Source organism: Chiloscyllium plagiosum, unplaced genomic scaffold (genome assembly GCF_037043375.1).
Source record: "Chiloscyllium plagiosum isolate Xiang-an unplaced genomic scaffold, Cpla_swu_hap1 HiC_scaffold_19, whole genome shotgun sequence".
Classification (NCBI taxonomy): Eukaryota; Metazoa; Chordata; class Chondrichthyes; order Orectolobiformes; family Hemiscylliidae; genus Chiloscyllium; species Chiloscyllium plagiosum.
This window is the reverse complement of record NW_028270157.1, coordinates 3592369-3615339: the sequence shown is the minus strand read 5'-3', so window position 1 is coordinate 3615339 and position 22971 is coordinate 3592369. Positions and strand designations below refer to the sequence as shown.

Genomic DNA, 22971 nt, shown 5'->3' with positions numbered 1-22971 from the left:
GACGAGGGTAATTTCTTTAACATGGTGGTTCTTGTGTAAAATGAACTTCCTGAGGACATGGTGGATGCAGGCACAGTTACAACATTTAAAAGACATTTAGGTAAGTACACGGATAGGAAAGTTTTGGCGGGATCTGAGCCAGGAGCAAGCAGGTGGGACGAGTTTAGTTTGTGACTATGGTCTGCGTTGACTGGTTGGACTGTTTGTGCTATATGATTCTAACTTCTGTGCAGATGGAAAGGCTTTCAGTTCGAGGAGACTGCAAGTAATAAAGTCAGGAACAGCGATCTGAAAGCTTGTACTTCCAAGTAAACCTGTTGGATTATAACCTGGTGTTGTGATTTTTAACTTTGTACACCCCAGTTCAACACTGACACCTCCATTATAAAAAGGGAGAACTGAAGAGGACCTCGGCTGCTCAGAGAATGAGGCGAGAAAGCTACAGTTGGTTCTGATAGAATGCAGTAGATTTGTTCTCATGCAATCCTGTGTTACAGGAAAATTGTGTAATTGCAGCACCATTTAAACTAATGATGTGGAATTGCAGTATAACCAATACCTGCTTTAAAAGTTTGCGCTTTAGCAACAGTCCCCACTTCATGAATGGTGATACAGCAAATTTGTTTAACAAAACACGTGTTGTAGCAGAATGACCTGTAATTGGAAACCAGAAAATGGCAGAGGAATTGAATAAATACTTTGCATCAGTCTTCACAGGAGAAGGTACAAGAGCATTCTAAAATAAACTAAATAATCAAGGCACTAAAAGGGTGAAGGTAGAAGACCACTAGATTTCCTGGACTTGATAGGTTGCACCCTATGATTTTAAAAGAAGTAGCTGTAGAGAATTGAAGCCTGTGTACAGTCAGGGTTCAGTGAAGGGTCTCTTGCAGTTTTTGTTGCGCAGTAATAATCTAGATGTGAATGTTGGAGATATGGTCACTAACTTTATGGATCTCACAATAATGAGGAGGAAAACCTTGGACTTCAGGCCATTTACAGACGGGCTGGTCAGATGGGCAGAACTGAGGCAAATATAATTTACTTGTGAAAAGTGTGATTTTTTTTTTGCGAGAACTAACAAGACAAGGAAATACCTGATGAGTGCAGACTTAGAGAACCAGGTGGACTTTACTGCTCATATTCACTGATCATTGAAGACAACAGGTCGATCTTGGTTTAAAAAGACAAATGGAGTCCTTGGCTTTATTAGCCAAGGCATTGAAAACAAGAGCAGGGACATTATGATGGACCTGTGTACATGTTTGTTAGATCACCAGAGTACAGTGTTCAGTTCTGGTCACCGCACAATTGTTGAGAGGATGTCTGTCCTATAATGTGGATTCCAGATCTGTGCGCAGTGCGTCAGCTGTGGCCTAGCTAGTGTTTTATGCAGCTCTTCTGTGCTGAGCTTGTTGGGGGCAGGGCAGCCTGAAGAAAGTATCAAAGAGCATTCTGAAAGCTTCAGTAATGCCCCCCAAGACATGAGAGAATCTTGTGCGTGATCACTTTATATGCAGCTCTCATTAGCTCAGATGTCACCTCTAGTGAACCATACAGTATACATCAGTGTAGCAAGCCCAGAATTGACTCTTCAGTACTAATATACGGGATCCTTCCAAACCGCACTATGGTTATCCCTACAACTCCAAAAACTGCAGCAGTTCATGAAGCCAGTTCGCCACTGTGTTCTTCAGGGCAGTTAGGAATCAATGCTGGCCTACCCAAAGCTACATTCAGTGGAAAAAATAAAAAGATTAAAATGTGTCCAAAATGCATCATTTTTTTTTCCTTGGAAGTTTTTCCTGATTGGGCATCTTTGAACACATTACATTTGAAGCTTAATTTGTTGGATTCTTGGTTATGCATGGTCGTCTTTGATTAGAACTGACATAGGTATTCCAGAAAGTACCTGCTGAAGACGAATACTGGAGCCAAGCTTTACACATTGCTTAAGCTTTTCTTCAGAAAGACATGTAAGCAAGCTCAGTGTGCGTGAGCCTTGTCCCAACCTGGCCCACAGCCTCCAGTTGGAAAAACTGCTGTCTTGTTGAAAGAATGTGGCAAAATAAAAATGAATGGACAGTGCTGAAGAGTTTGCCTGCTGAGCAATCAGCAGTCCTTTGTTCATTTCTTCTTGGCCAACTGTATATTCTCTGAATGACTGTCTTTAAGATAGGACCCTAAAGTCCGTAAAGGTCATTGATACTGATGTTTACCATTGCGCTGTTCCATCCATTGCCAGCGCGAGTGCTAAGCCAAAATTGTGAACTAGCCATATGTTTTCACATTTGGACAGTATGTTTAGCAATAACCCGTCAAGGCTTTTGAGTCTCATTCAGCTACTTTGCCTTGATACTCTGAGAGACCTTGAGTGTCTTTAGAATCTCCATGTGCAATACAATATGTGAACAAAACGCTTATTGATGAACTTGCACTTGCTTTGGTTTTTTTAAATAATACCATGTAAACCATTTGTCCCAAAATTAAGAATGAAGGAAGAGATTAATGATCGCTCTGAATGGAATATCAGTTTGTGCATCTGATTACACCCAGTGAATGGGGACTCCACCAGTTGTTTAAGATGTATGGGTCCCCAATTGCTTATACATAGATTTAATTGCACATGAAGTCTTTGGCAGCTTGACTGAACTGTTCTACGTGGTCATCTTTCCTCCTTCCACCCTCCCAACACTATTGAAGATGCTGAATGAAAGAGACTGCTTAGTGTCGAGGCTGGTTTTCATTATTGAAATGCCCCCATCCGATCAATCTTCAGGCCCTGTTAGGGAATGGCTAATTCATTTTAATTACCACTTAGTGATTTAATGCAGCAGTTTCAGACTCCATTGCGTGTAAGTTTAGGACATCGCAAGTAACTTGCCTATTTTAAAAAAAAACTTGCAATCATCTTCTCTGTTTGGGAGAAATATTTCCCTGCAAACTGTGCTAGGTATCTGCTACACCTGGAAGGTCCAGGCAATTTCCTAATGAAAGCGCCTCAAGGGTGAATAAATAATCAATAATTTGTTGAAAACCAATCACCTTTCAAAGATAAACGAGAAACGTTTTCCATGTATGCATTGTAAATTTCTTCAGTGCAAGTTTCAACATTCTCAGTCCCGTTGTAAAATTTCCCAATTTTTTTTTCAAAGCCTTATCAACGTACTAGGTCAAGTACCACGGCAACTTCGACTGCCACCGTCTCTGCCTTCAATAGTTCACATGTGGCATCCCAACTAAATCGACCCAACAGCCTTATCGGCATTACATCTGCTTACTCTGCATACAACCGAAGTTCTGGAGAAGCGGATAAAGGTAAAGTTGTGATGTTAGTTCACACCTAAAGCATACTCACTAAGTTTGTTTCTGTGGCGGTGTACTTGCTCCACTTGTGTCCTTCAAAATCAAAAGATTTTGTTTAATTTGTTTTTAAAATGTGTTCACAGGTATTTGATATGCACATTTCATATTGCACTATGCACATACAGAATCCACTATATTTGTACATCTTGGCAAGTTGGGGAAAAAAGAATTGCATGTTACAGGGAGTGTGATCAAATCCAATACTTTGGCAACCAATGCACTAAGTGGATAGAGTGAACTTTAGTAAAAGCTGGTTGACAGTTGATTGTTACCACTGGACAAACTGCTACTCGAGTGGATAATTCGATATTGCATTTTTAAAAAGTTTGCACTAAACTATCCACTGATGTTAGCTGCTTTACACTTGGCATTGATGTTGCAAAATGCTTCATCTCTCATTTGTCTGGATTAAATTTGATTTGCCATTTCTCCTCCCAAGTCTCCAGTCTATTAATATCCTGCTGTATTCTCTGGCAATCCTCCTCACTATCTGCAAATCCCTCAATCTGTGTCGTCCCCAAATTTACTAATCCGGCCACCTGCAGTCTCCTCCAAATCATTTGTATATGTTCCAAATGTCCTGTGCTGATCCCTGTTGAAAACCACTGGTCACAGATCTCCATTTAGAAAAATACTGCTGCTCTGTCTTCTATGTCTAAGCCAGTTTGGTGTCCAGCTCACTGCGGATCCCACATGACTTCACATTTTGTATCAACCTGTCATGAGAAACCTTGTGAAATGCCTTGTTAAAGTCCATAAAACATACACTGTCCTGCCCTCATCAATCATTTTTGTCACTAATTAAGTTCGTATGACATGACCTTCCATGCACAAAGCCATGCAGCCTTTCACTGATAAGTCTTTTTTCCCCAAATATTAGTAAATCTTGTCCTGTTGAGTGATGGGCAAAAACCTAGATATTCTGAGTGTCATGTGGGAAAATGTGAAGTTAATGCTGTATGTTGTTTGTGGTTGAAGTGGGGGGGGGTCATTGTTTTAAGACCGAGGTAAATAGATTTTTGGTGTGCAGACAATGGAGGGTTATTGTGGTAGATGGATTATGAAATTTGAAATGCAAACCCATCATGATCTTAATAAATGGCAGAGCAATCTTGAGGGGCTGAATGCTGTATTTCCATCTTACGTCTGTATGTTGAGGCTCTCACAACATGGCAACCAGCTCATTCAAGGAGCAATCTTGTGACTTTTTGCTGTACTGCATCTAATACAAATATATCCTTCACAAATACGGAAATCAAAGCTGAATAGAATTCTGTGTTTGGTCTTAACATAATCCTGTACCATTGTAGCTACTACCATACTTGATTCTGCAAATCAGTCTCCTTGAATGAAAGGCCAGTGTCCTAATTGCTCTGTATACTTGCATGCAAACTTCATGCATTTCATCTGTACACCCAAACCCCTCTGAATATCAAACTGGGCATTCATCTCTTTCACTGAGAAATGGCGTTATCTGCATGTGTGGTAACTGAAAACAGCATTTCCAAAGAGAGTTAAATATACTTTGTCAAGATGTGTTTCTAAGCGACCTATTTATTTTTCTTCTTTTTAATTGGTTTCCACTCTAAATAAAGACAAACAATCAAACGTTTGCTTGTGTCAGGGAAATGAATTGTGCCAATTTTGCCCAGAGATAGTTCAAATGTGGATCACTCGACAACTCACCCATTGTGCATCTGTTTCACTGGGCCTCATTTAGTGTTCCAGATATTCAACTCGCTCAACACGGACCATATTTTACATTTGAGTCTTTCCGCATCAGTGTGATTCAGTTCAGGAGTTTGTGAACCCCGTTGGTGTAACTAAATATTCACTATTTCCAAACCTCCTTCCAATTAATTTGCAAAAGTAAGCAGGTTTAATACAGAGACCTGAAATAGTGATGGCTATATTGTAAATTTTCTGTCAATAGTAGGCTAGCTAAACATTTGGTTCTGAAGAAGGGTCACTAGACCCGAAATGTTAATTCTGCTTTCTCTCCACCGCGTTTAGATTAGAGAGGTGCTGGAAAAGCACAGCAGGTCAGGCAGCATCTGAGGAGCAGGAAAATCGACATTTCGGGCAAAAGCCCATCATGAGTCATTTGCAGTCCTGACTTTGGCCGTTATCTCCTCAGATGCTGTCTGACCTGTTGAGATTTTCCAGCAACATCTGATTTTTGTTTTTGATTTACAGTATTTTTTTTTTGGTTTCTCTAGTTGTTTTTGGCAGATGGACATTTGTTCATGTATAAAGTAACATGTAAAATACCTCGTGTTTAATTTCCATGCTATATCTGTAGAAGAATGTGCGTAATAGTTGTGTTGCTTTAGCAAATTTGCTGGTAATGTGATTTGCTTTTTTGTCAAAGGGGAAAAAAACATTTTATTTTAATTTGACTAGAAATGGACAAAAGGGACGATGAGAGAGATGGAGAAGAGAAATTAGATGACAAGTCACAAAATAAACCATCGATAAGAGAGCGTAGGCGGCCTAGGGAAAAGCGGAGATCGACAGGTGTTTCTTACTGGACACAGGATGTAAGTATAACTTCACCATTTTTTAAAAAAACAAAGCCCTTTTGGTTCTTTGAGGATAGTACCTCATTTAACAGTTGGGTATTGATCCCTTTGTTGAAGCACGATTCTGCTATGTACAATTTGTTTAATCTCCGCAAAGGACCCGTCAGAAACAATTTGGATTCAGTGTTTCTCCAGGGGCTAAACACTAATTTGCTGCATAACCTAAGTTCATTCTGTACTTGGCATGATTTTCTTAATTCTTGTGCAGAAACAGCAAACATCCAACAGCAAAAGCTAGGTTTCTGCACAAATTCTTCAGTGGCTGGTACAGCTGGGAAGAGACTAGTGTATGTAGAAATCTGCAAAAACTCTGACAGTGAGACTAGTAAGGATGTACACTCCTTTACCCATGTCAAGTTGTTTTAGAAATGCTGTGCAAAGCAATGGAAGCAATTGACATTCAGCAAGAGCAATAAGGGGAAGGTGGTTTCTGCACTAAATCCTACCTGTCCAGTGTCATTGCTCTGTCTGGTTGTTCCTGCTCCATTACTCTAATATTTTGCATCTTTCAACAGAAACACTGTCCCAGAAATCCCAGTTTTTCAGGGAGTAATTTATTATGCATTATTTCATTGAAGTTAGCAGTTCTGTAGCCAGGAATTAATTTTGTCTCTCCAATGTCTGGCACTGTCTGGAATGCACAAGTCAGGAGTGTAATGGAATATTCTCCACTTGCCTGGATGATTGCAGCTCTGTTATTCATGAAGTTTGCGACCATCCAGGACTACGTTGACCAATTGGCTGGAACCATAACCCCCAACTCATGCACTTAATTCATGCACTTGCTTCCTTTGTGCAGCAGTAGGTACCATCATAAAATGAAGTGCAGAAACTTATCAAAGCTCCGTGAACAGCCTCCTTCCAAGCCTATGACCATTACCACCTAAAAATGCAACAGTAACAGAGGCATGGAAACATTAGCACCTACAAGTTCCTTTCTAAGTCATTTTGGAAACTTCCTAGTGGCATGATGGGTGTCTGTGCATCCCAAAGACACTAGTTGCTCAAGACAACTGACCACCAGCTTCTCCAGGACAATTATTTATTGGCAATAAATGCTTGCCAACCAGTAACACATGTCAAAAGCAGATGGAAAAAGAATTGTGCCCTTGGTGATTTCAATCTCTGGAATTTCCTTCACAAACCACACACTTGCTTGACCTCCTTCCTTTGTGTAATGAATCTTATCTGAGCCAGACTTTCTTAAGCTTAGTATCGGTTTCCACTTTGCCTTTGGAAGTACCCTGGCTGGAATCTTTTTCTTCTTTAAAGGCACTCTATGCGTATACATTTTTAGTACATAAAACCTTGCTGAAATTTTTCAGTTGTATTCATGGTGTTTGTTTATAGCTTGCAATTCTCTACCGAAGGGCTGCTTCATTTCTCCCTGAAACATGACGTATTGAAGGTATCAACTGAAAGTTCTGTACACAGTGTCGAGCCTGAGGTTTCTTTTTTGTTTCGGAGATCAGAGGGGGTTGTATTTCAAACTGTGTTGAACATGGAGTGGTGTGATCAAACCAGACAGAAGCAAGCCATCACCACCTGATGAACTTCGAAGTGAAACTTATTGTACATGATACTATGGGAAGAGTTTCTCCCCTGAAACTAGGTTGCTGCATTCACTGAAGAGCATTGCACATATGTCTTTGGAGTTCTGTATCTTTCAATATTGCTACCATTTTCTAAATTTTAAACCTTGAGTTACTGAAGTTCAGTTATCTTAGCTGTTTATTGCATGGGGGCAGGCTGACTATGGGATTTCAGCAGCTGATCTGATTGTATGAATAGCAGTCTTTGACTACCTATGACCAATTCCATGAAGAAAGTCAACAAGTGTAAAAGTATTTTGAATTTACTTTACCCTAACAGCTGTAACTGTTGTTTATAGAGTGATGAAAATGAACAGGAACAGCAGTCTGACACAGAAGATGGATCAAACAAAAAATGTCAGGTAATTACTTGCCCTAAGTTCACTCTACCTTGAAATGTTTCTGCTGGAATGGTGGCAAACATTTATGCTCAAAAACTGAAGCTGTTGTGAGCTTGCGTGTGCTTGAATATCAGGGTCAGCTTTATTTGAGCCAGAATTGGTTGAAATACTTCAAGACTAATTACTTATCAACTGAAAGCATTTTATGCTTGTTGTAATACTTGTGGCATTTGCTGTGTTCTGTTTATGAACAAGTTGATCTTCCAAATAATATTTGAACTAGATTTACGGCAATGGGTTCTTGTCCACATAATAATACATCGGCCTTAAACATGCACATATTTGGACATTGTTTGGTGCCACTTGGTAAAAGGACCTCCTGAGATATTGTTGGATTGCAATATATTTGGGAGGAGTGTTGTGTTTTCTGGAGAATTACATGATGAATTTTAAGACACTTCATATTACAAAAAAAAATGTTTTCATTGGATTAAGCCAATGGAGGGGGTCCTGATCAAAGAAAAATGACCTGTTCATTTCATGAAAAACTTGTGGTTAAGATGAATAATAGTGTGTTGCTTTTAGAAAAGAGCAAAGGTTGATTGGACCAAGTCTCAGGTGTGAATCACACTCAATTATCTTTACTTTTATATTATTTTAGAACCATAAAACCTTAACACAAGGAGTCCAGTGCTGCCTCAGAAATGAACTTAAGAATTTCACTTTTCCTTTCCTCGTGTATTGAAAAAAGTAACATGTATGATTCCATAAGTGTTTATGGAAAGGCATTCAGTATCTAAGTTATGTTCTCATTGTCTTTATTTTGCTGAATTTTTCCAGTCAGGAACAACTCACTCACCAGTGGAACCCATTTTTCTCCTCTTTTACTTGGTCCAAACCTGTTATATTTTTGAACACTTGGATTGCATGTCTTCACTATTTGTATCCATGAAAAGAGCTCTTCGCCCCTGGTGCCTCATTAACTTCTCCAGTACACTCTTCCTGCTGTTGTTATTGTTCCTAAAGTAAGATATCCCCAAAACTGGACATAGCGATCTAACTTCAACCTGTCCCAATTATATAGGTGTGTTCTGTATCTCTAAACCCCAAGGTCCCTTTTCTATTTAGGCATTTGTCGACTTGTACACTCAATATTTCTTGTCAAAAATATTTACACATCTGCACCTTTAGTCTTTCTGCTGCAATCCTTTTCCTTAAAATATTTTTTTAGGAGGTGTAGACTTTGCTGACTTGGTCAGATATTAAGATAGAAATCTTCATGGAGAAAGTGAGGATTGCAAATGCTGGAGATCAGAGCTGAAAATGTGTTGCTGGAAAAGCGCAGCAGGTCAGGCAGCATCCAAGGAGCAGGAGAATCGACGTTTTGGGCATGAGCCCTTCTTCAGGATTCCTGAAGAAGGGTTCATGCCCAAAACGTCGATTCTCCTGTTCCTTGGATGCTGCCTGACCTGCGATTTTCCAGAAACATACTCAAATCTGATCTCCATCATCTGCAGTCCTAACTTTCTCCTAAAATATCTCCATTTACCTTATGATGGAAGGAAGATCATTGAAGCTTCTGAAGATGGTTGCCTTGAAATACTCTTGCAGCAATGCTCCAGGATTGCAATAAGTGGAATCTCAATGATGGCAGATCTTTCTTTTTGTTTGCAGTTCCATTTATGTGGATTTTATTTGACACGACTGAATCAAATTTAGAATCTTAAACAAAAATAAGTTTGTCATCATTTTTGGTTGAATTTAAAATCTCCTTCCATCAATATGGCAGACTAAACCTCCATTTGTCACATTGTGAGCCGTATGCTATGTTTTAAACAACCTGTTGTATCAGCAGCCTTTTAAAAGCGGCTGCCCTTTGTAAATTGCCAACGCCTCCTGATTTGCTCAGCAAAAGTGTACTACTTTGCTGAAGAAAGGACAACTGATTAGGTTAATTGAGAAACACTTTGAACCAATGGTGGATCTGCAATAACTAATGCTTAAGAATAAATAATGAGCACTTTACCAGCAAAGGAAATATATTTTTTATATAAATTGGTTAAAAAATATGTATGCCATTTGATTTTGTTTTGCTGTAAAGAGATCCTCTGTTAGATATGGAAACTCTTTAATAACAGAATGATTACTGCTCTGTAGTTGCATCAGAAGTTTCACGGTATTTGTTTTGTAGGGTATCGTTTGTGAGAAGTGTTTTATGTTTTTCGGACTTTTCAGAGAAAAGCAGGGTGTGCAGCTATTAGACCAATATTGCATTTATACAGTATCTTTAATCACCTCAGAATTTCCAAAACTACTTCACAGCTAATGAGGCATTTGTGAAGCGTAGCCATTGTTGTAATGGCTTAGTTCACTCATCTGTAATTGTTATGTTTGATTCTTTAGTTTTGTTTGCACAGTCTTAGAATTTGATTTAAATTTCCAAATTGTTGTTTGATTTTGGTCACTTCATAACTTCTTCGACAAAGCTAGAGAGCTAATGTGAAAAGCAATTTCTCAGACTTCAGTAGATGGAAAGCTTTGTCTGCTGGGCAGTGACTGAGTATAATTTGAAAGGGAACGGGCGTCCTAATTTGAAAAGGACATGGATGTGTGTCTATACATAGTATATCTGTATTAGTTGACCTAGATGGACACAACATCAGCCTCCTGTGCTGTGGTTTCTGTTCTGCATTCTTTGGTAGTCTTGAAATGTTAAATTTAGATCCATTGGGACAACAACTGTTTTAATCACTATTGTTCGTGGCAAATGCTCAAGATTCTAAATCGAAAATCGAAGGGGAAGGTTTCAGTGATGGGATTGGAAACAAATCTGTGACACAATTGAAAGGGTCCAGTTCCAAATCCTTCAAGCCACAGTGAATCTCTGAATGAACCCAGTTGACCGTTGCAGTCAGAGTGAGCTTAGGTGCACCACGAACCATGCAGCATTCAATAGACAGGTCTGATGGAATGTGGGACATCAGAAGAGCATGTAAAGCTTTGCAATGATGAATTTGAAAGTTAGAGTTGAAAAGGAACAAGCTTGTAAGTAATCATTGCTGCAAAAAGGTTAAATTACAAAAGTGGCTTCAGTTATTTCATGACTTTTTTTAACTGAAAGTAGCTCATTGCATAATATTTGACCTTTGCCAATTGGGTTTAGAGTTAGTAGCTTCCATGTGTAAATTAATCATCTTGTATTTGGATGAAATGTCAAATTATATCTGAATTCTTCATGCAAACTTCATTCTAGTGTTTCAGACTTAACATTCTAGTAACAGAAGGAACATCTGTTCTTGATTAAAACATTGATTGTTACATGAAAATGCTTAAAAGGAACACTGTGCTCTTATATGAATAATCTGAATTAATGTTAGTGCAAGGAAGTGCTGACGATTATTGCTATCACTGGGAGAATACTTTGTTTAACGTGTGGCTTTAACTGGCACCCACATAGTGGTAATTGTAAATTGAAAACTTTATTACTGTTGGCCTTTGTATCGTTTTTCTTCCATCTTCATACTTCTGAAAATTGGGTTCTGAATTGCTTGTTGCTTCATAATTGGACACAGCTGCATTGATCTATTTAAAATTAGTAAGATTAATATCCTGACACAGGAATGTTTCATCAAGGGCACGAAATCGATCTTTAACTCTTGGCTTTAGCTTCATATATTTGGGATTTATTGCCCAGTTAATGCCTGGAAATCTCATAAGAAAATCCTGTATCAATCTGTTTCATCATCCTGTGACACAACTGGAACATGAAACGAGATCTTCTGGCACAGAGGAAGGACCACTACTGCTGCCACAGGACCCCTTGGCTTGGGAGTTGGCTTACCATTTTTGTTTGTGGGATGTGGGCATTGCTGACTGGGTTAGCATTTTTTGCACATAGTTAATGGCCCAGAGAAGGTCATGGTGAGCTGCCTCCTTGAACCACTGAAGTCCTTGGGGTCTAAGGAAGCCCACAGTGCTGTTCAGAAGAGAGTTCCAAGATTCTGACCCAGGCACAGTGAAGGAACAACAATGTATTTCCAAAAAGGAAGTTGAGTGAATCGGAGAGTTGTAGTGTAGGTTGTGGTATTCCCATGCACCTACTGCCTTTGCCCTCAGTGGTAGAGGTTCCATGTTTGGAAGATATTGTGAAGGTTGAAATTGTTAGCATCTACAACAAAAAACTTGCCATCCGAAATCTCTCTCTGCTGATTGCATTGCCCCTTTCGTGCCTCCTTCATTCAACAAATTGAAAGCGAATCACAATAGTGAAACAAGCATTCAATGTGCAAATAGCAACCTCGAAAGATAGAAAATAGGCACGGCCCATTTGGCCCTTTGAGCCTGTTCTGCCATTGGATATTTTCATGGCTGATCATTCACCTCAGTGCCCTGTCCACATTTATTCCCATATCCTTTGATCCCTTTTAGCCTTACGAACTGTGTTCATCTCCTCAAACATTCAATGTTTTGGCCTCAATTTATTTTTGTGACAGAGAAATTATGATGAGGATGAATTGACAAAGTCAGAATAAGGTTTCAGAAGTAAACAAAGTTGTATCTCAGTAACTCCATGTGGACTGATAATGCAATTGCCATTGAGACCACTGAGATCGATTATACAGTGGTGTTAATTTAGACATGGTTTCTTCAAGGTGAACAGAATAAATGGCCAGTTTGTTGAATAGATTGAAGTTTATGGGCTTGTTGTGACTTAAGTCTTTATGAGCTGATGTAGAAGAATAGGATCAGGTCATGGACTACCTCATCATCGTTGCAGAGATTTATGCTGGTGTTGTTGAATTGAAAGTAAAAGTTGATTTAAAAGTGCTAACTGTATTTCCTGGAAGTTCTGGTACATACATTCATCGGCATCTGGCCTAAACCCCAAAAGTCGTACCTCCTTCAATGTTAAGAGCTGTCTTGAAGTGGGATTTTCATCTGCTTCTATCGGGTATATTCCTTTTTTTAATTTCTAATCTTTGGTATGATGGAATGTTATGTATACCAGCAATAGATATACTCAAAAAAATGCTCTAAATCTACAGTTAAATGAACTGAATACTAAACGTGGATGTTTGAATTGTTTTGTTCTCTGAATTTCCGAAGTGAACTCCATAATTACTGGCCTATGCGTGTTGAAATGTTGCTTGTCTAATCTCAGCTCATCTCAGTGCTGTGGTATCCTTGTGATCTCCAAATCCATGAACTACGAGCGTATAAACATTTTCGGGTTCAAGTTTTCTCAGGCCTTTGCTCGTAAAATGGTGTCCTTGTGAATTGGATAAAAATGGAAATACTGGTCATTCATGAAATAATTTCCCAGGATCAGTGAGAAGAAAGGAATTGGTGTTTGAAGCTTTGCGTTCTTGGTTATAGAATTAAAATCAGAATTAGTTTTATTGTCACCTACTTGCGAATACAGTGAAAAGTTTACAAATTGTCATAGGTACAGAGTATAAAGGTACCTAGGTACAGATTCTCAAGTACAAATTCTTAGGAGGAGAAAATAAATAGAAATGTCAAAAAGTAACAAGTCCAGCATTGCATATCATAAGAATAAATGAGAAAAATGAAGAAATAAAGTTGAGAGTAACAGTCCTTCCAAACCAGTCCATGCTGGTGCCAAGCTTCTAGTCCACAACAAGCCTCGGCTGCAGATTGTCATTTTTCATGTTGAGGTTATAATGGTTCTACTGTGTACTTTTGGTTTAGTTTTGCTGGTGAGTTAGGATAATGATCTAACGAGTGACAAAACCATCTCGCAAGCAACAATTTCATTTCAGATAATCAACATGGTTTTATCAAGGGCAGATCATGTCTCACAAACCTTATTGTGTTTTTTGAGAAAATGACCAAGCATGATGTTGAGGGTAGGACAGTTGATGTGGGTTACATGGGCTTCAGTAAAGCCTTTGTTAAGGTTCTACGTGGTAGGCTGTTGGAGAAAATGCAGAGGTATGGGATTGATAGTGATTTAGTAGTTTGGATTAGAAACTGGCTTTCTGAAAAAAGGCAGCGAGTGGTGGTTGATGGAAAATATTCAGTCCGGTTACTAATGGTGTGCCACAAGGATCTGTTTTGGGACCACTGCTGTTTGTCATTTTTATAAACGACTTAGATGCAAACATAAGTGGATGGGTTAGTAAGTTTGCAGATAACACTAAAGTCGGTGGAGTAGTGGACAGATTGGGAGAATGTTGCAGGGGGATCTTGGATAAACTGCAGAATAGGGCTGAGAGGTGGCAAATGGAGTTCAATGCAGATGAATGTGAGGTGATGCACTTTGGGAAGAATAACAGGAAGACAGAGTACTGGGTCACTGGAAAGATTCTTGGTAGTGTGGATGTGCAGAGGGTTCTTGGAGTCCATATACATAGATCCCTGAAAGTTGCCACCCAGCTTGATAGTGCTATTAAAAAGGCATACAGTGTGTTAGGTTCTATTGGTAGAGGGATGGAGTTCTAGAGCCATTGATGTCAAATTGCAACTATATAAAACGCTAGTGCGGCCACACTTGGAATATTGTGTACAGTTCTGGTCGCCCCATTACAGGAAGTATGTGGAGGCATTGGAAAAGGTGCAGAGAAGATTGACCAGGATGTTGCCTGGTCTGGAGCGAAGGTCTTATGAGGAAAGGCTGAGAGACTTGGGGGTCTGTTCTCATTAGAAAGAAGGAGGCTCAGAGGGGATTTGATAGAGACATACAAGATAATCAGAGGTTTAGATAGGTCAGACAGTGAAAGTCTTTTTCCCAGGATGATGACGTCAGCTTGTACGAGGGGGCATAACTGCAAGTTGAGGGGTGATAGATTTAAGACAAATGTCAGAGGCAGGTTCTTTACACAGAGTGGTAAGGGTGTGGAATGCCCTATCTGCCAGTGTAGTTAACTCAGCCGCATTAGGAGCATTTAAACAATCCTTCGATAAGTACATGGATGATGGAATAGTGTAGGGGGACGAGCTTCGATTAGTTCACGGGTCGGCAGAATGAAAGAAAAGTCACCTGACTCGTCATGCTGACTACTGTGTATAATGCACAGATGTACTTGCATTCTTAGTGCTGTGTACGATTTGAACCACTGTCCCAGACTGGGGATATTGGGCTGTAGTACAGAGAAGTTGCGAGAGACTGAAACCTGCTTTAAGAAAACTGTGCAAAAAATGTCATGCTATTTCAGAACAAATTGAATGGAGTTTTTTCATGTGATCTATTTGGATTTCCCAAAGGCGTTTGATGAAGTCCTACAACAGGATCTTGATCAGATGGGCCAATGGGCTGAGAAGTGGCGGATGGAGTTTAATTCAGATAAATGTGAGGTGCTGCATTTTAGGAAAGCAAATCTCAGCAGGACTTATACACTTAATGGTAAGATCCTGGGGAGTGTTGCTGAGCAAAAAGACCTTGGAGTGTAACTTCATAGTTCCTTCAAAATAGAATCGCAGGTAGATAGGATAGTGAAGAAGGCGTTTGCTCTGCTTTCCTTTATTGGTCAGAGTATTGAGTACAGGAGTTGGGAGGTCACGTTGCAGCTCTACAGGACATTGGTTAGGTCACTCTTGGAATATTGCGTGCAATTCTGGTCTCCTTGCTATTGGACAGATGTTGTGAAACTTGAAAGGGTTCAGAAAGGATTTACGAGGATGTTGCCAGGGTTGGAGGATTTGAGCTATAGGGAGAGGCTGAACAGGCTGGGGCTGTTGCCCTGGAGCGTCAGAGGCTGAGGGGTGACCTTATAGAGGTTTATAAAGTCATCAGAGGCATGGATAGGGTAAATAGACAAAGTCTTTTCCCTGGGGTCAGGGAGTCCAGAACTAGAGGGCATAGTTTAGGGTGAGAGGGGAAAGATATAAAGTAGACCCAAGGGGCAACTTTTTCTCACAGAGGGTGGTACGTGTATGGAATGAGCTGCCAGAAGAAGTGGTGGGGGCTGGTACAATTGCAACAAAAGGTATCTGGATGGGTATATGAATATGAAGGGTTTGGAGGGATATGAGCCAGGTGCTGGCAGGTTGGACTAGATTGGGTTGGGATATCTGGTCGGCATGGTTGAATTGGACCGAAGGGTCTGTTTCCATGCTATACATCTCTATGACCCTTTGACAAGGCTACTAAATAAGCTAGAAGCCCATAGTGTTAGGGGCAAGATACTGGCATGGATAATTGGCTGACCTGCAGAAGACAGTCGGCAATAAGGGGGTCTTTTCACAATGGCACTGGTGACTAATGGATTTCTGCAGTGGTCTGTGTTAGGATGGTTTTTTAAGTTCATTAATGATCTAGACCTCTGAACTGGGGGCATTGTTAGTAAGATCGCCGATGACCGTGAAAGAGCAGAGATGCTGCAGAAGGACTCGGACAGGATAAAGAAATAGCTTAGACTCCCTACAGTGTGGAAACAGGCCCTTGGCCCGACTTGTCTACACTGACCCTCCGATGAGTCACCCACCCAGACCCATTCCCCCTAACTAATGCACCTAACTCTACGGGCAATTTAGCATGGCCAATTCACCTAACCTGCACAACTTTGGACTGTGGGAGGAAACCGGAGCACCTGGAGGAAACTCGTGCAGACACAAGAATGGGAATAGGTGGAAAACAAAATGAGAATGAGCGTTTATGCTATTTGGTAAGGTGAATAGAGACGTAGACTATTCCCTAAAAAGGGAAAGACTTCAGAAATCCCATGGGAATAGCGTCACCTGAGATGAGGAATTTCTTTAGCCAGACGGTGATGAATCTGTGGAAGTCTTTGCTGCAGAGTCTATGGAGGCCAAGTCATTGAATGTGTTTTTTTAGACAGAGGTTCTCGACTTGTAAAGGGATCAAGGGTTATGGGAGAAGGCATGAAATTCGAATTGAAAAATGATCAAATAGTGAAGTAGACTTGATGGCCTAAACCTGCTCTTAGATCATATGGTCTTAGAGAAATATTCAGTTACTCCAACATTTTTGGAATGGGTAAATGGAACTTTGCTCATAGGATTATAATTGCTGCGAACTTGAACCAGTAGCATGAAATCAAGTGTAGAAGAAAGTGAAAATTTAGATTAAGTTTTTACGTGGGTATTAAATAAGCCAAAAATCAAATCAAATGGGTGGTATCCAGATAAAATTGTGGAGGGAGGCAGATATTGGGGCAAGTGTTGTGGGAAAACGAGATATTTGATATTTTGGTGATCGGAGTTTTTGAGATGAACTGATGGATAATGGATTGTTTTTTTGTCTCCATACTTGTGTAACATTTGTTTATAGAGATTCATAATTATCTTTAGGATCTGCATTTTACCATGTGTAACCAATTTCATGGAGTGGGGTATTGCTGTCAGGGACTTTGTACTTGCTGGGCTGATTTTTTTTTGTGCTTGTCCAATTAAAAGTAGTAAATTGTGTATTAAAATACACAGTTATGGTTTGTTTTGAACGGACTCTCAAACTCTTGGCATTCAACTGTACCTGTGTTTTTGCTTTTGCCGCTGTTTACCTATTATTTCCTTATCTATGGTATTTAACTCTGTGATCTGCCTGAATTGCTTACAAGACATAGCTTTTCACTGTGCCCTCGTATACGTGACAATAAATTCAATTCAATTCATCGTTGTTTGTGGAATGGAGTTTGTTTAAAAGGAACATACCAATGATAGTTAGCATTTCAGTTATGGAACTATTTTTGACCATCATAACAGTTGAGTTTTTTGAATAAAAAAGTGTCACGTTACGTTGAGGTCATCTGAAATTTGTTTTAAATGCCAGATCATAATAAATTTAGGTGTGTTATTAACTCCATGACCTTTCCTTTTTAGGACAAAGACTTTTTGCTGAATTTGTGCTTCATGGTTTAATAGATCTTTATTGTGAAATATTAGAACATATGCTAAACTTTGAACTTCCTGTTTTTTTTCAGAATGACAGATTTTCAAGGTATGATTTCGTTCATTTTTATAGTCTCTATATCATTCCTAGACAATGTGCACTGGGTTTTAAACATAACTATACAGCATTTGTGATAGTATAGGTTGGTTGATTGGAAATTGGAGGAATATTTTGTTTTATTGAGGTTTTGAGAATAATTGGGGAAGTAGGGCGGCATGGTGGCTCAGTGGTGAGCACTGCAGCCTCACAGCACCAGGGTCCCAGGTTTGGTACCAACCTCGGGCAACTGTGCAAACTCCACACAGACATTCTCCCCGTGTCTGCGTGAGTTTCCTCTGGGTGTTTTGGTTTCCTCCCATAATCCAAAGATATGCAGGTCAGGTGAATTGGCCATGCTAAATTGCCCATGGTGTTAGGTGCATTAGTCAGAGGGAAATGGGTCTGGGTGGGTTACTCTTTGGAGGGATCAGTGTGGACTGGTTGGGCCGAAGGGCCTGTTGCCACGCTAATCAATTTTTTAAAAAAAAAGTCCAATTACGAAAGTTTCTAGCTTTGGGTAGAAGATGAATTTATCTGTATTACAAGTGTTTTGTTGGGAAGATTACCAGAATTAATAAGAAACCGCAGACTCTCTTGATGTTACATTAGAATTGCAGTAAACATGCCCATGACATCACATTAAAGCAAATTTACAATGTCTACTTGTTTTACAGGTTTGACACAGGGCCTTCTACTACACATAATGAGGGTCCTGAACAGTTAGCTAATCGAACAGGTTTCTCTACTTATAGGGGAAGCAAGCAAGCATCTCTCAGGACAGAAAAGGAAGACACGCTGGATTATAAAAAGGTGACGACTGAAGTGGGGTCCTCTTTGAATGTGTGCTTTGTAAATGCAATTTAATATTTTGAATTAATCCCCTCTCCCTGACTTCCTTGCATTGATGCACAAAGCAGTCTCTTGAGTTGTGGGCTCATGCCCTACTCCAAGACATGTTCGCGCTGGTAGTGCTGCACTGCGATGCTGAGGGAGTGCTGTGCTATCAGCCATGGATCCTGTTTGCCTGCTTTTGATGACTGGAAGGTTGCTTGTCATAATACCGAGGAATTTAGGAGAGCTGACCTGATGTCCTGGAGATGGTATAATTCCTCAACCATCATCAGAGCACCTTATCTGATCACTTACCATGTTATTTGACCTGGCTGTTGCAAACGGCCGCTTCTGTGTTTAACTTGCATGCATGATTACGTTTCAAACAGACAATAAATTGGCTTGAAGCACTTTGATGTTCCTGGGTTGAGAATAGCATTATATAAATGCTAATTCATTTTTGGCTCGTTGTTAAAAGTTTCATGAAGTATAACTTATTGAAGAGGGCAATTCTACATTTGGTGAATGGTCATATTTAACTTGTGGTATTTTAAAAGTGGAATTCTGTGCATTACAATTGTTGGAAATTTGTGTTTTCACAGCTTTATGAGCAGTTCTTGGCAGAAAATGAGAAACTGAAGGCGAGTCTACATGACACCAACTTGGAACTGAATGAGTTGAAAGTGCAATTAGAGAAAACCACACAGGCAAGTCCAACTGTTAAATCTTGTACAATAATGGAAAATAGAAACGAAACTCCACTATTTGGGATCAAGTAATGAAGTACGCTCTGTTGAATACAAATTGGTTTACATGCAAGCAGTTTGATTACTTTTGCCGCAAGACATAATATGGCTTTGGGTTCACCAGGATAACCTGACTTAGACACAATACCAATACTGTTTTTCAGAGGCAAGAAAGGATAGCTGATCGGTCGCTGCTAGAGATGGAGAAAAGGGTGAGCATTCATTTATAATGCTGTTTTCGTGTGATTCAGAATGATGTAATTAAAGTTTTGAATGATTATGACTTTTAGATTAATTTGGGGTGACCACACTATCAGTTTGGGTCATTTTAAGTAAAGGGGAAAATTCCAATATTTTAGTCCATTGAGAAAATACGCTGTTTCTTCAAACACTGAACAAATTCAAAATGTGATCTTTTAGCTATGCTATTTGTGTTAGTGGGTAAGTTGAGAACGGGATCCTACTTTGAATGGAGATGTTGTAAAAATTGCATCAGAATTGTAACCTTCTGTAAAACAGCCGTAGCAACTGTTAAAAGATATAAGCTGACCTGTTTTAATCCATAAACATTTAAATCTATTAGCAATGTAGGTCACTGAAGTACTGTTTGCATTTCCAGGTGCCATGTGCTAAGTTGTAAGCACATCCTCTGGATTGACAGGCCTAGGTCAATGCACAGGCTGTTTCAAACCCATGGCAGTCAATAATTGATTTATCAAACTAGACTCTGCCAGGTGACTGTCACCAGAGCTGCACAGACTCTTCCACTGACGTGGGAAAATGCTTGTTCTCAAACAATGTTAGGAAACCCTTGGAAGATAAGTTATCTTTCTAAGGCAGTGGATGAAGTCTTAGAGCAAAATGTGTTTTATCTAGACCTTGGGCTTTTCCTTTTCAATATAGTTTTGTGTGACAGTTTTTCATTATTTAACAGGAAAGAAGAGCTCTGGAAAGGAAAATTGCAGAAATGGAAGAGGAGCTTAAGGTAAATGTTTAGCCACCATCTATTTTAAACAGATTAAATTAAGTTAGATTCCCTACAGTATGGAACAGGTCCTTTGGTCCAACAAGTCTACGCCGACCCTCCAAAGAGTAACACACCCAGACCCATTCCCCTACCCTATATTAACCCCTGATGAATGCACCTAACACTGGGCAATTTAGCATGGCCAATTCACCTGACCTGTACATCTTTGGATTGTGGGAGAAAGCTGGAGCACCCGGAGGAAACCCACGCAGACGTGGGGAGAATGTGCAAACTCCACAAACAGTCACTCAAGGCTGGAATCAAACCCGGGTCCCTGGCGCTGTGAGGTAGCAGTGCTAACCACTGAGTCACCGTGCTGCCCCTAAGATATTTATATTGAATATAACAAAAATTCATTTATGCATAGAGTATCTTTTAAAAGGTGTCATAAGTTGCCTGTTGTGAAAGTAAAATGAGATTTTTATGATAACTTGTGATATATTAATATGGAAGTAGCAAGAAAAATGTTTAGATAACCAAATGAAATTGATATATTGAGAATACTGGTTATCATGGCAGCCTGACATGGGAAAAGCAGTAAAAGTGAACTTATTAAAATGTAATTTGTTCATTATGTTTTTCACTTGTATCAATTAAACTTTTTGGTTTGGTATTAAAGTGGGCACATGTCTCCAAGGAGGTTTTTTAAAATGTGTGACTTCATGACCTTGAACAAACCAGAGGCCCACATTTTCCCCTTGATTCTGTTGCACATCTGGCACAACTGTTTCCATGCAATGAAATGAATACATTTGTGAAGTTCAGTTCAAATGGATAAATTGGAGAAGGGATTCCACTGTTACTTCAGGTGAGAGGGAAGAGGAGGTTATATTAAAAAAAAAAGGGGTGTTGTATTATGGATCAGGAATCAATTACAATCTAAGGAGGGATGACATCTTTTAAAGCTCCTCAAACAAAGCTAGAGGGACTGACCTAATAACCAAAAAGGGCAGTCACATTGTTGGGAGTATAATGAAAAACAGAGCAAACATGAAGACAAATTTCAGACAAGTGTAAAAGTGACAGGTAGTGATAGGGGATTTTAACTTGCCAGCATCAACTGGGGTATTCATACTGTGAAAGGTTTAGAAGGAACTGAACTCTTAAAATGCACCCGTAGAGCTTTATAATCCAGTAAGTAGAAGGCCCTACAAGAGAGGAGTGATTCTGGATTTGATTTTAGGTGATGAAGCCAGGCAAGTGGTTAACATCAGTGTGGGAGCATATTGTTGACAGCAGTCATAACTCTGATGTTCAAGTTCGTTATGGAGAGGACAAGGATTGGTCTGAAGTTCGAAACTGGTGGAAGGTTGATTTTTAGTGAAATGAAGCATGATTTGGCCAGAGTAAACTGGGAGAAGGTGCTTTTCTGTAAATCTCTCTCTGAGCAGTGGGATGCATTCCAGAGGGAAATCCGAAGAGTACAAAGGCCAATGTATTCCCATAAAGGGCAGGACCATCAAATCTTGTGAACCATCCTATGATGCCAAGAGATGTATATGCTTGGATAAAGAGAAAAAAGGGTGGTTATGGCAGGTACCAAGGGACGAAATTAGATGCCCTGGAGGAGTACAGAATGTGCAAGTGGAAAGTTGAAAAGAATGATGGCAAATAAGGAAAATCCCAAGTTAGTTTAAAAATACATTAAAGGTAAAATGATAACGAGAGAAAGAGTAGGGCCTGTTAAGGACCAGTGGCATGTGAGCATGGAACCAGCAGATGTAAATAGGATTCTAAATGCATATTTTGTGTCAGTGTCCACGAGTGAGAGGGATGATGTGACTATAAATCATGGAAAAGGACTATTATAATTAAAGAAACTAGCAAAGAAAGATGGGAGGTTCTAAGTGGTCTCGATTAATCTCCAAGACCAGATAATTATATCCCAAATTCTTGAGTGAGGCAAGAGAGAAAATAGCAGGGGCACTGGCAATCATTTTCAGTTCCTCTCTGGCCACAGGAGAGTTAGAGGACTGGAGGGCAGCTGATGTGGTACCATTATTCAAGATGGGAACAAGTGAAAAACCAGACAACTCCAGGCCAATCAAACTCAGCAGTGGAGAAACTATATTGGAAGCAATTCTGAGGAATGCAGTTAATCTCCACTTGGAGAGGCAGAGATTAATCAAACCCAGTTAGCACATGGTTTGTGAAGAGGAAGTCCTGTGTGCCCAACTTCATTGAGTTTTTCAAAGAGGTGGCCAGACGTATAGATCAGGGCAATGATTTTTATGTGATCTACTTGGACTTATGCAAGGCTTTTAATCAGATCTGTCATGGCAGACTAATAGCTGAGTTAAGAGCCTATGGGATCCAACAGAATTTGGCAAATTGGATCCAGAATTGACTGAGTGGTAGGAAGTAGAGGGTGATGTTCAAGAGGTGTTTTGGTGACCAGAAGCGTGAGCCCAGTGGGATTTCATATGGATCGATGTTGTTTGTGGTTTATATAAATGCGTTAGACTTAAGTACAGGAAGATTAATCAGTAAGTTCAAGAGTGATACAGAATTTGGTGGTGTGGCAAATAGTGCGGAGAATCTCCTTAGATTACAGGAGGATATAGGGACAAATTACT

At 39.8% G+C, this 22971-nt stretch overlaps 1 protein-coding gene across 13 annotated transcripts in view; it reads left to right on the top strand.

The window, feature by feature from the left end:
- The window catches only part of ppp1r12a (protein phosphatase 1, regulatory subunit 12A), a 191594-nt gene that overhangs the window by 153695 nt on the left and 14928 nt on the right, over positions 1–22971 (top strand). For 12 of the 13 annotated variants that reach the window (XM_087996986.1, XM_087996983.1, XM_087996982.1 and 9 more), the window contains 8 exons: positions 3156–3318; positions 5770–5906; positions 7840–7902; positions 17784–17800; positions 18466–18601; positions 19225–19329; positions 19533–19580; positions 20303–20353. In XM_087996986.1, coding sequence (XP_087853112.1) covers positions 3156–3318; positions 5770–5906; positions 7840–7902; positions 17784–17800; positions 18466–18601; positions 19225–19329; positions 19533–19580; positions 20303–20353 — 720 coding nt within the window. The remainder of the gene's footprint in view (positions 1–3155; positions 3319–5769; positions 5907–7839; positions 7903–17783; positions 17801–18465; positions 18602–19224; positions 19330–19532; positions 19581–20302; positions 20354–22971) is intronic. The other variant, XM_087996979.1, reaches the window with a different exon arrangement.